The following is a 15842-nucleotide window of genomic DNA, read 5'->3' as shown; positions in this document are numbered from 1 at the left end:
ACTGGGGCAGCAGGGCCGGGGGCAGCGGGGCGGCCTGCGGGACCCAGCAGTCCCGGGTCCCCTGGTGAGCCGCACTGGGGGCTTCGCCCCGTCGTTTCCGCCGCGCCCGCTCCGGGGGAGCACAGCCGGGCAGGCAGCTCCTTCGACAACTCCGGCCCCACAACCGCGTCCTCACCAGCGCAGCAGCGCCTCCCGGGAGGAGGAGCCGGCGGCGGAGGGATTCGCCCCGCCCAGCCGGCGCGGCTCTGCCCGAGGTAGCGGCCCCGCCGGACGCTGCAGCCGCCGTAGAGGTCCCACAGGTAGGGGCAGGCGGCGGCAGGGCGAGGCCTCGGTCCCCGGGAGCCCCGCGGCCAAGCACAGCCGCGGCGGTGGGCTCCGCTCCCGGGCCCAGGTAGAGACGGGTGCCGGGCCCCGGGGAAGCGCCGTGGGGCCGCAGCGGCCGCTCCCGCCGCGCGGGTTTTGAAATGAGTCAGTTTTGCTTGGAAGAATTATTGGCAAGCGAGGAGCCGACGTGTACCTTCCCGAGGATAAATTGCTCGCAGATCGATGAACACTCCACACACCCGGAGTCGTGAGGTAACGATAGCCTGCCTCATCCTTTGGTTTCCACGTCTGCTTCCTTCAAAAATGAAAACTTCACCTGTAATCACCGGCACATCGCACCAAGACAAAGACAGCGTGAGGTTGTTTCTTTTAAATGAGAAACATCTTAGCTCATTACACAGCTGTAAATACTGAGGGGAAAGCCAAGAGTCTGGAGTCTGGTTAGTGGCGGGTTTTGGTTTTTGGTTTTTTTCCAAGTTACAAGGTCGTCTTGTTCTTTTAGCTTAAAACTGAGCAGCTCAACACGGGTGTTACTAAACGCGTCTGTGTTTTGTTTTCCTTGCAGGAACCCATCTACTCTTGCTGCGCAGGATGGTAGTGTAGTGTCTTCTGCAGGATGAAGGCGACAGGCAGAGGCAGGCGCTGGTGGCTGGGGACCCTCCTTGCCGCCTGCCTGGCTGCCCTCCCCGGCAGCACCGCCTGTCCCAGGCTCTGCGCCTGCTATGTCCCCACCGAGGTGCACTGCACGTTCCGGTACTTCACCGCCGTCCCACCGCACATCCCTCCAAATGTGGAGCGCATCAATCTGGGGTATGTTTAACATCAAGATTCTAAATGTACAGACCAGTTACCATTCAACACTTTGCAAAGCAATAATTAATAGTTTCCAGATTTAGGGCTAAAAATGAACCAAAGCAATAAATCGATCTTAAGAGCTCAGTGCTCTGCTGTATTCAAAAGTGGTTGTAGTCACAGCTAGCAAAGCCTAAGGCCACCAACACTAAGTGGAAATTTGGGGATGTATCACAGGGCATGTAAGAACTTCAGAAAATTTTGAACTTAAATGAATTCTTTTATATTACCCAAACATTTTGCATCTGCAACATGGAACTCGGAGTCTGAAACAGAAAGAATTTTTTCTGGGAAAAGATAGTTCAGAGCTCAGATAGTGGGCTGAAAAATTAGTATGTGTGTTAAAATCTTCAGAGACTTTGCTATGACTTTAGAATGTCACACGATGCTGGTATCTGTGCTTTTATCCATCGACTTTATGGGAAATAACACTTGTCTGAATATATTTCAGCCTCCAAAGTGGTTCTGTTCTGTCGGTGGTTAAAAGGAACAGGGAACAAATTCTATATGGGCTCACTGGTCTGTCTGTTAATAGGGTTTCCAGCAAGTGCCCTCTGTCATACAAGCAAATTATGAGATTAATCAGCAATATTTGACTGATCCTTGCATCACTTTTGATACATATAACCTCCGAATCATCCAATATGTGTATGCAGAAAATGTAAAAGGAAGTTTTTGTTGCAGTCTTCCCCTTCATCTGCCTTATGCTTCCAGGCAACATATCCAGATCCCAGCTCCTAACTCCTCTCTGCCCTTTTCTTCCATTGATTTTGTCAGCATTGTCCAGAAGTGCTGCATATGAAATATTACAATTAAGTACTTTTAGAGGGTTGTGGGTTACCTTAGGAGAAGGACATGTGACTGAAATACATTAATTACTATTATGGAAAGGCCATCTATCTGACGGATGATTTAATCTAACTTACTGTCACCACAGGGCATAGGAGGCGTAACTGGATCATGAGAAGAGTCCCTGCATTAGCTAATCAGGTCATGCAAGGGGATAGTGGTCACAAACTCAAAGGCATCGCGGAGTAGGTACTCGGCATTTGCAAGGCTTACACACCTCGTACTAATGCTGGGACAGCATAGCATCACCACAGCCAGTACTCGGGCTGGCTAGACTTAGATACAACCGATGGTCGAACCTCCCATAGCAGCGCAGCTCTCACCTGAAGGGCGCTCTGTTTCATTTTTGGTTACCTGTTTAAATCCAGCCTAGTCTACCCATACTGTACATATACTCATGGAAAACAGGGGAGGCTGAGGCTACACCTGCATTAACAAGTTGTGGGCACCACTGAATACCTGCAGAGTGGAAATAAAACTCAAGATGTACAACTGGAAAGAGCAGACAGCATAATGCAGCCAATGCGGGGAGGGACTGCCAAGTGCTCTGCAGAACCCACCTGTTCACAGCTCTTCTGCATTGAAGCCCAGACGTGGCATTCCTGTCTGCACCTTTCTGCAGTTGTTTTCCCTACCCACTGTGAATAGAAAGCTACCCTGGAAAAGTTTCCAAATTTTGTGCTAACATGAAGCAATGACTTATAATTTCATCTTGGCAGTCAGAAGTGCTGTGTACCTTTATGCGTTTCCAAAGAGTTGTTCTTTTGGTTTGGGTTTGTTTGTTTGTTTGAAACTGTGAAGTTTATGTCTGACTAAACCCAGGTCTGGGATGAAATGTTTGTTACAGATACAACAGCTTGCTCAGACTGACAGAAACAGATTTTTCTGGCCTGGAGAAACTGGAGTTACTGATGCTGCACAGCAATGAAATAAATACAATCCCTGATAAGGTGTTCAATGATTTATATTCATTACAGGTAAGAGCTAAATGACCTGATCTTAATTAGGAGATGACCTAATCTTAATTTTTGTTCTGACTTAAAAAATCTGCAGTAATACTGATAAATAGAAGCAGACCAGTGGTATGTAGCATTTTGGTTTCTTGTTTCTTATTGTACCCACGTGAAAGATGAGGGAAATGCCTTTACTTCCCAGGAGGGCATCGAAGTACAGTTTAAAGAGCGTGGCAAACATATTGGTAGGTATCTGTATCTTAATGGACAACTGCAGTTTAAACTCTTGTTCACATGGAGGAGAAAGACTGCAGAACTCCAAGTACTGCGTCTGTGGTAGGAAACTTGTCTTTAGTTAATCTGTTAGTCAATTTTTATCTTTTCTTGAGGATTTTTTGCCATCCAGATTTCCCTTTCCCTTCAGTACTCTATAGGCCTGTCCCTTTCTATCCTACATTAAAAATTGGCTCCTACTGAACAGAAACTGAACATATTACATATAAACATTTTAATCCTTTAAAAACTCCTTGAGTTTATAATTTAATATATATTTGTGGACTTTTAAAATGTAGTATTTGATGCTTGTTTTGTTCTTTAACTGAAATATTTCCTATTTATAACATACTACCTATATTTACATGTATTGGCAAAATTAGTAAATGTATGGTGTCATACAGGGATTCTAGAGCTATCTATCTCAGTATGTGCCATGTAAACGCTCATATATAAAGAATTACTTAGATGATTATTTAGGAACAACCATTCCCAACTAATTCGACGCACAGGTAACATTCTCCAGTTAAATTTCCATCTAGAGCTGTTGTTAACTGCTACAGAGGAGTAACAGTGTTTTAGGTCTGATGAACTAAGAACACAAGAGACCTGAACTGTTCAGACAGAAAACTTGGGATTTGCTCAGTTGCTAGTTATAGGATTAGGGGGTGAGAGTGGGGGAGAAAGGTAGAAACCAGAGAAGCTGTGGAGCATACAGATCTCCAGGTTGCATTAGCGCTCACAAAGGGTAGCTCTGTGCCTAAAAGCTTGCTTGGTAACTCCTCACAACTGACTTAATAAAATAAGCTTTATGGAATCCCGCAAGCTTTTCCTCCCCTATCAACAAGGAAGATGGCAGCACAATTACAAATAGAGTTATAGAATCATTTTATCATAGATTATTTCTAATGGAATTATATTGGGCAAGTAAACTTTAACATTTTTGTGATTTTGTACTTTTCTTCTCTCGTTAATTTTCAAAATACAGAATTCGGACTGCAATGGTAGAATTCTAATGGGAAAAGTAACAACAAAAAGGGTGTCATGGGCACCCTATTTTATCCCTCAGCAATATGCCAAGTTTGTTCATCTCAGAGTTACGAATTTGACTTTTAACCAGTCAGCAACAACATGGCACCTGACAGTTGGGGCTGGGAAAGCATGCACCGCAGATGACACAAATCCTGAAACTGGAGGCACACTTTGCAGGTTCTGTTGGTTAAGCAGCAATCAAAATAGATTGTTGCATGTGTTTGTATAGTCATAACACTGGCTGGAACAAAAATCACTACCACAGCTTATGGTCAAATTCTGCTTCCCCTTTTCATAAGTGCTGCTTAACTGGGATTTTTTTTTTAAAAAAAAACAAGAAATAAGCATAGTTTTATTTTATTTTTTAATCACTGCATTTTGCAAATGTGGCCGCAGAAGGGTCACCCTGATGGAACAAGAAGCATCCTTGTAGTCCTGCAACTAACATTGTATTTAAAAATTATTCCTCCTAGTAAGTTTTTTCCAATCACTTCCATTACTGGTGTAGTACATGTCTGGTGAAGTACTTCACAGGGTAACCATCAATCACAATTTGTTAGGAGTCTTAACAATATAACATGGGTTAATATTATACACTTGTTACTTTTTCATCAACAGGTCTTAAAAATGAGTTATAACAAGGTCAGAGTTCTTCAGCAGGATGTTTTTTATGGCCTAAAGAGCTTGGTACGGTTGCATATGGACCACAATAAAATTGAGTTTGTGAATCCCAATGTTTTCTACGGACTCACATCACTGAGATTGGTCCACTTGGAAGGAAATCTACTTAAGCAGCTTCATCCAGATACTTTTGTAACCTTGCGCTATAGCCAAATATTTAAAATATCCTTCATGAAGCACGTATATTTGTCTGACAACTTGTTGACTTCACTGCCACAAGAAATGTTTTCCTACATGTCTGAGCTAGAGAGCGTTTACCTCCATGGAAACCCATGGTCCTGTGATTGCAACCTCCAGTGGTTTGCAGAATGGGAAAAAGTGAGATCAGGTGAGCTGAAGGCTTTGTTTATGCTTTTAATCATGTTATAGCATCTTGCTCTTTCTGATAAATGTAACTGTCCTTTATTCATTTGTTTATTCTCCCAGAAAAGACTGGAAGACAGGAATTTTGTAAGTGCATGTAATCAGGATAAACAGATTAATACCATTCAGTTTCCCAGATTAAATGAATCTAGTGGTCATAACCCGTTCCCAAGTGCGGCTTAATGAAACGCTTTCCTTGGCCAGTCTAAACCTTTTGTGCCCAGGAGACTCCACAGGGAATAAGGAAGCTAATTTTTATGTAAGTAACTGGCAAGAATGAAGTACTTGATTCTTCCAAACAGAAATAAGGAACGGGGCTCAAGAACTTTCTCATTTGCTGCTCTGAGCAGAGGTTGCACACGATAGTGTAGTGTCACCCTCACCCTGCCAGAGCCTGTGTCACTCAGAACCAAGCCACGGCCATGTACCCCAGCAGAGCCTGCCTTGCGCCATGTAGAACCACTGGGGCAGAAGGATGCTGTATGGAGCTGCAATAGCAACAGTCCTTAGGCAGTTTCACCAGAGAAAATTCATAGGTTTTCTTAGGTTACTTTAAGATTAACTTTGTTAATATTCAAGAGAACAACCTGCTGGTAGTTAAATGTCTTTGTAATACTAAAAATCATATTACAAGAGCTTACTGCATTTTTCTTCCCTTCAGATGTTGCAAAGTGCAAAAAGGACAGAAGTTCTGGTGCTCAGCAATGCCCAGTTTGTGCTAGTCCCAAAAATCATGAAGGGAAAAGCTTAGTGGATATTCCTTCTGCATCTTTGACCTGCACTAAGCCAACCATACATGACTCCCTGAAATTTAAAAACCTCACAGTACCAGATGATGGGGATTTCAATTCCGTATCTCCCAAGGACTTCATAGCTCCCATAGGATCCATGGTTTTGAACATGACCGACCAAGCAGGAAGCCGAGGTAACTTGGTTTGCAACATCCAAAAACCTAAAGAAATGTCTCCCATCTCATTTGACAAAGATGGCAACAGTACAGTGCTCAAAACAGCATTCTCAGCATTTCTGATATGTGGCATTGATTATGAGCATATTCAGCAGCTGTGGAGCATACTGGCGCTGTACAGTAATTCTCCCTTAAAACTGGAAAGGACTGCCCTAGCAACTAATACGCCTTTTATTAGCTACAAATATAAACAAATCTACTCTGAAAAAGATGAACTTTTTACCAATATAGAGACTGAACTGAGAGCTGAACCACCCTGGTTAATGCAAAGCAAAATGGCATTACAGCTAGACAGGACAGCAACCACACTTAACACTTTGCACATCCAGTACTTTACGGATGCTCAGATTATTTTGCCCAGTGCTGACAAAACAGGAGTAAGAAATAATTGGGCCATCATCTCCAGGGACAACAAAACACAAACGGAGCACACTGTTTTAGTCGGGGGGACCGTAGAACTAGAGTGCCAAGCAATTGGAGAACCAGCTCCTGCAGTAGAGTGGATATTGGCTGATGGGAGCAAAGTTAGAGCTCCTTACATCAGTGAGGATGGGAGAATCATAGTAGTTAAAACTGGAACATTCACATTATGGACAGCTGATACTTTTGACACTGGGCTTTATCACTGCATAGGCACAAATTACAATGATGCAGATACTCTCACATTTAGAATTACTGTGGTTGATCCTTACGTGGAACACAGCAATGTAAATGGAGCCCAACTTTCTACATCTGTTGGGAGCACACTCTACCTTCCCTGTACATCCACTGCTGTTCCAGATGCTTCCATTAGTTGGGTGTTACCTGAGCATGCGATTCTTCATCATTCTGTAAGAAACAAACATATTTTTGACAATGGTACCTTAAGAATACAAGGGGTAACAGAGCAAGACAGTGGGTACTTTCGATGTGTTGCAGCCAACCAGTATGGTGTTGATCTTTTGGTTTTCCAAGTGCTAGTTAGAAAGGACAAAAATGCTCTGAAGAAAAAGCAAGTAGCTGTGGGAGAATGGGAAGAGGGTGATGGCTCTGGCAATGCAATGCTGGCCTCTGCTACAACAGAGAAACATCCTCTGGCTACTTTAGCTACCTTGACAGCTAATCAGGAATCTGCTGCCTCAGCATTCAGAAATCGGGTTGCAGAGACTGCACATAAAAGGAACGGCTACAGGAACATGACTTTCAGGCACTACAGGGACAAAATAAGCAGGCGGCTTAGAGGACACAGAAGACAGTTTGTTTCCTCAGCCAGGAGAGTCGACCCACAGCGCTGGGCAGCCTTCTTGGAAAAAACAAAGAGGAACTCGACAGAAAAACGAGGAGAAGTTGCAACAAATCCTCCTATTCAAATCCATAAGTTCTCAGCATTACCTGGGAATGAGGAGGAAACATCTGGTGATCTTGTATCTCTAGAAGAAGAATTCATGATACCAGTAACAGAGACAGCCCCAGTATCTACTCTGGGGAGAGCAACGGAAAGCATGGTAACTGCAGGGCCTGAGATGACCAGGAGTAACACTCCTGCTAGGAAAACCTCTCTCCTTGTTTCAGAGGTAGTAACTCCTCTCCCCTCTCCATTTTCACAGTCTGTGTCATCTCACAGTAGAAAGCCACAAACATATCTAAAACCTACAATTACAAACTCGTGGGAAAGATCTGATTTAAGTCTAATATCAGCAAGTGGTGTAAAACAACCAACTGTATCAAATGGAGCAAGTAGAACATCTACAGTCCTCCCTGCTGGGCAAAGGTTGGTATATCCTGAGGAAAGTAATAACCAGCATTTAAAATCCGTATCTATGACACCCGTGACAGATGTTACAGACACCAGCAAGTCTGTAACTTCCCAAAATGCAGCGGACAGGCTACATGCTTTTACCGAGTCCATTGATAAGATTTCCAGCAAAACAGATCACCAAATACCTGTGGTGACAGTCAGTGAACCAAGTCCTGAATTTGGTCACATTTATTTTCATACTACTCAGAAACTAGTAACTCCTGAGCCACTGTTGGCCTCAACTGTTATTACTCATCAGCAAATTCAGATTATTCAGAACATTAAAACTCATACACCCCAGGCCCAGCAGCAATATGGAAGACGAAGGAAAATTTCTGGTAGGAGGCGATTTGTTAGACCAGGACGTATTCCAAGTATGAAAGAGCACAGATACAATTTGGGGAGGCCAGGATCTGTCAGAGGAAGTACAGCTGTGGCTGCAGATGTTCAACTGAACATGGAATATATGTCAAATTTACCAACCTTAAATAATTTAAGCAGCTCCATCAACCCATTTAGCCCAGAAGCACCTCTGTCCTCCCCCTTGATCATGAATATGCCATTGGAGCACCCAGCAGGTATTCATCAAAATACAGTGTTCCTCAGGAAAGAGGAAAATGAAGTTAGTGAAAGGCAGAAAGCTACTATTACAGCCATGCCTTTCATTATGAAGGATACCCCAGATACTCCTGAATGGAAATTACAGAGCAGTACTCCATTTCAGACAAAGACTGATGGAGTCCAACCTTTTAGCATCAGACTACCAGCAACAGCAATCCACACAAGTCATGTTGCTACAGATATCACATACACTGTAAGCACTAGGGTATCTTCTACCCTTGAATCAGTCTCACCCAGCATTAAGCCTAGAATCTCACCAAAAAATTCCCAAAGAGGAAAAATTAGTTGGGAACTTCTCTTTGGAAATGGTGCGCAAAAAGAGGTTCTGAAGAAGCTACCAAAACAACAGACAGATAAGTTTCCATCAACAGAGGTATCGACCATGCATCCTAAAACTACAGCATCGTTATCTGTGTTCAAAATGTCTCCTCTGCACTTAATGCCTATTTCAACAGGTGGGAATCACAGCAGTGGTTTCTTGTCTTTAAACAAACCCATTCATTATGGCAATGCTAAGTCAGAAGAACATGTTCACACTGCAAAACTGCATTCTTCCTCTAATCCTGCAACTAGTGCCACCAAAGAAATGGATGTAACTCATTTGAAGCCAACAGTTAGACCTGTTATTGCCCCTCAGACTGATATCAAAATCACCAAAAGTAAAACATACAGAATGGGAAAAAAGAGAGGTCAGAGGAGGAAGATGCCCCTTACGACATCTACTTCACAAAGCGTGACTGCAGGCCACAGCATTGCAGTGATTCTGCCCATGAATACAGCCATGCCTGTCGTGACAACAGTTAAATCATTGACTATGCCTACAAATCTTACACCTGCAAAACCTCTCTCTGAGAGTGTGAGTGCAGTTTCAGTGGCAAAAGTGCCAGCACGGTGGATCCTTAACACACCGGAGGCTCCTCAGCTCATGCCTGGAGCAGCCATACAGCCAGTGGTGGTCCCTGTCACATGGAGGAACAGCCAGTCAGCCACGCTACCACAGAGCCCCACTGTGCCAATCCAGACAACACCATGGCATTCAAAGCCTTTTGGCACCCCAGGCATGCGATCTGCCACAGCCTGGGTGGCAGCTGGGTCAGAACCTACTCAGCAAATTGAAGCCACCGCAACAGCAGGTGAACAATCATGGCCCAAAACAGAAAAGAGCGTTACCCAAGAAAACCATGTAGTACAGCCCACATTCCCAGCAAGAACCGTGTCAAGTGCTCCTGCTGCAAGCACAGACATCACTCCTGCCAGCACCCAGCATCCCACCCCACTGCCAGCCCTCACAGCAGTTGTGCTTCCTGCACATACTGAGAGAACCAACTCACCTCTGTGGGGGGAAATCAAATTCTGGCAGAAGCCATCTGCTAAAGTCACAGAGAGGGGCAACGCGTTGGCTGTCAGCACACTGACCATGCTGAAGTCATCACAGATCACGACTCCGCATGTGCCTCTGTGGGGAAGTGATAAGGACAGTTCTGTCAAAGGCTGGTCTGAAAAGAGGCAAGATCAAGAAACTACCACCCCTATTCCTATAGCCTTGGACTCTCTGAGCAGAAATCATTTTGCAAAACCGAGGATAAGTGGAGGAAAATTGGCTGCTTTTACTGTACTAGCCAACTCAGATGCTTTTATTCCTTGTGAAGCTATTGGTAACCCCCATCCAACAATACAGTGGACCAAGATATCAACAGGTAAGCTTGATAAACATCCCTAGAATTTACCTTCTATTACGGTCATGTAATTTGGCAGGTGTTTTATGTGCCAAACTCAAGTATTTTATCATTTAAGAGTACTGTGAAATATCAGTGAAAAGATGAACTTGGAGACAGTGACAGATATCCCCAGACATTTTCTGGAGTGTCTTACTAATAATGATGAAGTAGTTATTTAGGGATATTAAAATATATATATATTTAACTATAATTCTGTGCTTATTGTGAGAAGATTTCAGTATTTATTGTATGTTACTGGCTATTTCAGAACAATAAGACAAGTGAAAAGAAAAATCTGTCTGTGGTAACAAACCATCAAATCAAGTTAAAGCTATGTCAAAATATTTTTGAATATGCAAAGCCTAGTCACGACTATGCCAAAGTATGTTTGGATGTGCAAAGCCCCATCTGCTTTATCCAAACTTTGTCTCTACTGAGGATTAAGTTTGTTTTTTTACTTTAAAGCTTTGTCACTGTATATGCAAAATAGGATTATTTCTCTCTTTCTTATTGCCTTGGTTATTTGGGCAAAGTAGACCAGGGTAGGGAAAGTGTTTTCAGGGACTGAGTAAAAAGAAACAGGAGAGATTCTGACATGCTGTGCTGCTGTCCCCTTGCTTCTGTAGGAACCAATGCTCCAGAAAGCCAAGGCAACAGCAGATGGATGGTGTTTGCCAATGGCACACTCTCTATCACCCGGGTGGGCCTGGAGGACCGTGGGCAGTACCTGTGCACTGCAGCCAACCCACATGGTGCGGCACGGCTCCTGGTCACCTTGTCAGTTGTAGCCTACCCACCCCGCATCACCGGCAGCAGGTGGCAGCTCCTCACCGCTCACTCCGGAAAGCCTGTGGCAGTGAAGTGCAAAGCTGAGGGCAGGCCTCCTCCCACCATCTCATGGGTTCTAGCAAATAAAACACACATCTCTGACTCCTTGGCAGGAAATAACAAAGTTCACATGGAAACAAACGGCACTTTAATTATCAAGGAAGTCACTGTTTATGACAGGGGCCTCTATACATGCATGGCTAAAAACCCAGCAGGCACTGACAAGCTGGTTGTAAAACTGCAGGTCATTGCAGCACCTCCCACTATTCTGGAAGAGAAGAGAGAACATGTTGAAGTAATGATGGGGGAAAATCTGAAACTCCCTTGCACTGTGGAAGGGAATCCTCAGCCCACTGTCCACTGGGTCCTCTCTGATGGCATGGTTGTGAAACCCCTGCAGTTGGTAAATGCAAAGCTCTTCCTGTTCTCCAATGGGACCCTCCACCTCAGCAGTATCACCTCTTCTGACAGTGGGAATTACGAGTGCATAGCCACAAGCTCAACTGGCTCAGAAAGGAGAGTGGTGAGCCTTGTGGTGCAACACAGAGATACACTTCCAAAAATAGCTACCACCTCTGAAGAAATGACTCACTTGAATTTTGGGGATAAGTTGCTTCTGAACTGCACAGCAACTGGGGAGCCAAAGCCCAGGATCATCTGGAGGTTACCTTCCAAGGCAGTTGTTGACCAGTGGCACAGGTAGGAGTCTTTTGGTTTCCCCACCTCTTGGAAACTTCATACACTGTCTTCTCTGGTGCTCATTTAAGAGATTGTTACATCACTGAAACAATACATCGGGAACTAAATTCACTTTTAAATGTTTAACAGTGGTGAAACATCTGTGGTGAAACATTACACATTATTATATTACATTATTATATATTATACTATTTACATTATATTACACATATACACATATACACATTATATTACACAGATCACATCAGTTGTCATAAGTGGGTGAGGTCAAAATGGATACAAGTCATATTTGAATTAAGGAAACTGATGTTAATCATGTATTGGCTGAATTCTGTTTTTTTATAGGAGGAACAGTTATTTATAAGAGGTTTGTGAAGTGGGACTCAGGAGGAAAAGGCTTCTATAGTTGACTCTGCCAAGTCAACCTTTGAGCGGCTCTCCCCATGCCCCCTCCTACATTAACATTGGACCTTTGCTTTGAGAGTGACAGTCCCAGATTAGGATGCTCCTTGCAGGCTCACCAGAACTTGCAGCTGGGCTGAGGAGGGAGGTCCAGGTCTACCCCCTGCTGCAGGACAGCCAGAAAGCCATCAACCAGTGCCAAGTGTCATTCTGGGCAAGATGCAGCAGCCCTGCCAGCTGCCCTGGCTGGGCCAAGTATTCTGTGTGGTCTGCAGGGAGGAGCATGAGGGAGAGGAAGAGAGGCCGATGGGATTGGGGACGTGAGGTTCAACAGGCTCATTTGTTCACAGAACAGCTTTTCAGCAAGGCAGAGGTGGCATCATGCAGCTTTGCACACCTACATAGGGTCAGTGAGCACACATGCATCAACATAGCAACGACAGTGGCAACTGCCTCAGGTTAAAACCCACTGGGTAGGTGGTGATGAGGACACAGTGCCTTTGGAGAGAACATCTGTATCGTGTTGTGCTGTTAATACTGTCAGTCACTGTCAGTGCTCAGTATTCACTTGCAGCATTTTGTTCCATAATTCTTTTCCTCTTTCTCTCTCCCCCAACAGAATGGGAAGTCGAATCCACGTTCACCCCAATGGGTCCTTGGTTATTGAGGCAGTTACTGAAAAGGATGCAGGTGACTATTTGTGTGTTGCAAGAAACAAAATTGGAGATGATCTGATATTGATGAAAGTCAGCATCACAATGAAACCAGCCAAGATTGACCAGAAACAGTATTTCAAGAAACTGGTGCCATATGGAAAAGATTTCAGAGTGGACTGCAAGGCCTCTGGGTCACCCACACCAGAAATATCCTGGAGTTTGCCAGATGGGACAGTGATCAATAACGCAATGCTGGCAGATGATAGTGGACACAAGTCTCATAGGTACATCCTCTTTGACAACGGAACACTGTATCTCAACAAAGTTGGAGTAACAGAAGGAGGAGACTATACCTGCTATGCTCAAAACACCCTGGGGAGAGATGAAATGAAGATACACATCGCGGTCATCATGGCAGCCCCTCAGATAAAGCACAGTTACAAGACATACCTTAAAGTGAAAGCTGGAGATACAGCATTACTGGACTGTGAAGCAGCTGGGGAACCCAAGCCCAAAATATTCTGGTTGCTACCTTCCAGTGACATGATCTCCTCATCAACAGACAGACATTTCCTGCATGCCAACGGTTCTCTGTCAGTCAGTCAAGTCAAACTGTTAGATGCTGGGGAGTACATGTGTGTGGCTCGTAACCCTGGAGGGGATGATACAAAATTGTATAAACTGGATGTTGTTGCAAAACCACCTGTCATAAATGGTTTATATGCAAACAAAACAATCATGAAGGTGATGGCAGTGAGGCATTCAAAGAAACAAATTGATTGTAGGGCAGAAGGGACACCTCCCCCTCAGATTATGTGGATCATGCCTGATAATATTTTCCTAACAGCTCCATATTATGGGAGCAGGATTGTAGTACACAAAAATGGAACACTTGAGATTCGGAACATAAGGCCTTCTGACACAGCAGATTTTGTCTGCGTGGCACGTAATAATGGGGGGGAGAGTATGCTGGTGGTGCAGCTGGAGGTACTGGAAATGCTAAGGCGACCAATGTTTAAAAATCCATTCAATGAAAAAATAATAGCAAAACCTGGGAAAACTACCACATTGAATTGTTCTGTGGATGGAAACCCTCCACCTGACATAAGCTGGATGTTACCTAACGGCACATGGTTTTCCAGTGGCATCAAGACTTCCCAGTTTCTCACAGGAAGCAACGGTATCCTTACCATCTATAGTCCTGATGGAGACAAAGCAGGAAAGTACCGCTGTGCTGCCAGGAATAAAGTTGGCTACATTGAAAAGCTGATCATCCTGGAGGTTGGCCAGAAGCCCAATATTCTCACTTACCCCACAAGGCCAGTGACAGGTGTTAGTGGGGAGTCGTTGTCACTTCACTGCCTGTCCGATGGGAATCCTAAACCGACTATAGCATGGACTCTGCCAGGTGGGCATGTGTTGGATCGACCACAGATCAACAGGAAGTACACACTGCTGGAAAATGGCACGTTGGTTATACGAGAAGCCACCATTCATGACAGAGGAAATTACGTGTGCAAGGCCCACAATAATGCTGGAGATTCCTCTGTAACCGTTTCTGTCATTATTGTAGCATATCCCCCAAGGATTATGAACAGGCCACCACAGACCATACACACAATGCCTGGTGCAGCCGTGCAGCTCCACTGCGCAGCACTGGGAATACCCAAACCAGAAATTACCTGGGAGTTACCTGACCACTCAGTACTCACTACAGGTCACCAAGGCCACGCATCAGGGAATAGAGTGCTTCGTCCTCTGGGGACGTTACTCATCCAGAGTCCCCAACCTTCAGATTCTGGCACATACAAGTGCACAGCAAAGAACCATCTTGGCAGTGATTTCACAGTAACATATGTCCACATCTTCTGAAGTAAGAAATACTGCATGAATGATGTGTTCATTCGTGCAGTGAATGAACTGCCAACACAGTCAACTACAGCTGGACTGAGTTCACTCCTAGAATAAGTCTAATTGAAGGCATCCATAGCCATGCAAGCGCCTAAAAACATGTACAGGATTCAGTCTGCAATGACCATGCAAAAAAAGAGAGGAAGGACTTGAGCAAAGTAAGGTCTAGCAGCATTACTGAGAATTGGTTCTTTAAATTAAAACAGACTTAAGGCATTTTGATTCTATGATTCTATGATTTTACTCTGCCACCAAACATTGAATATCAAATAGTTACTTTCTGGAAATGTAACTAGAGATCTTCAGTAAAGGACAGACTTTTTCATATTAGTTTCATATTGTCCACCTTGTATGACTCAGGAGCATGGGTGACATAAAGCAAGAGTATCTGAGAACCAAAAAGCTGATTTTTATTGTGGTACAGATGACTTCATGTGTTTGAATATTTAGTATTTTTTTAATAAACTATCAATGGTGAAAAGAGTAAAGTATTTTTAATAATACAGCTCTGTTTCACATGTTTTTTTGCAGAACTTTGGAATGATACATCCAGAACAACTTCATTCTTATTTTTAAACAAGAGAGTACGCTCTGTTTAGCACTGTTTAGAAGACGTATATGGACCATGTATAGAAACGCTCTCGCTTGGTATAATTTTCCTATTGTCACAAAAGCATTTTTTAAAGATCTCTCACTAAAAACCAACTGCATCAATTTGTGTATCAATTTAGAATCCTGATTTCTCAATTCAGTAGATAAGTCTAAGAAGCAACCTTCTGTACATGCATGGAAAACACCTTCGCAGTGATAGGAAATGGCTACTATATGTTGTACACTAATGAATCAGTGACTGGTCTAGTCAAATAAATCTTTAGACAATTAAGCCAGTAACTAAATCTCACAGTTTCTTATTTTCTTCCTGAGAGACAGATTAAT

At 43.8% G+C, this 15842-nt stretch overlaps 1 protein-coding gene across 2 annotated transcripts; it reads left to right on the top strand.

The window, feature by feature from the left end:
* The first annotated feature begins 228 nt into the window (after positions 1-228).
* Positions 229-15797, top strand: IGSF10 (immunoglobulin superfamily member 10). 2 transcript variants are annotated; one of them, XM_030495047.1, is made up of 7 exons: positions 229-576; positions 890-1134; positions 2873-3002; positions 4902-5292; positions 5989-10389; positions 11037-11937; positions 12959-15797. In XM_030495047.1, exons 2-7 carry the CDS (start codon positions 941-943, stop codon positions 14865-14867), a joined length of 7926 nt encoding a protein of 2641 aa, XP_030350907.1. In that variant the 5' UTR covers positions 229-576; positions 890-940; the 3' UTR covers positions 14868-15797. The 2 variants fall into 2 exon arrangements, with proteins under 2 accessions (XP_030350907.1, XP_030350906.1); XM_030495046.1 differs by having other exon boundaries at positions 506-683.
* The last annotated feature ends 45 nt before the right edge of the window (positions 15798-15842 follow it).

This window comes from Strigops habroptila, chromosome 8 (genome assembly GCF_004027225.2).
Source record: "Strigops habroptila isolate Jane chromosome 8, bStrHab1.2.pri, whole genome shotgun sequence".
Classification (NCBI taxonomy): Eukaryota; Metazoa; Chordata; class Aves; order Psittaciformes; family Psittacidae; genus Strigops; species Strigops habroptila.
This window is presented reverse-complemented; position numbering and strand designations above follow the sequence as displayed.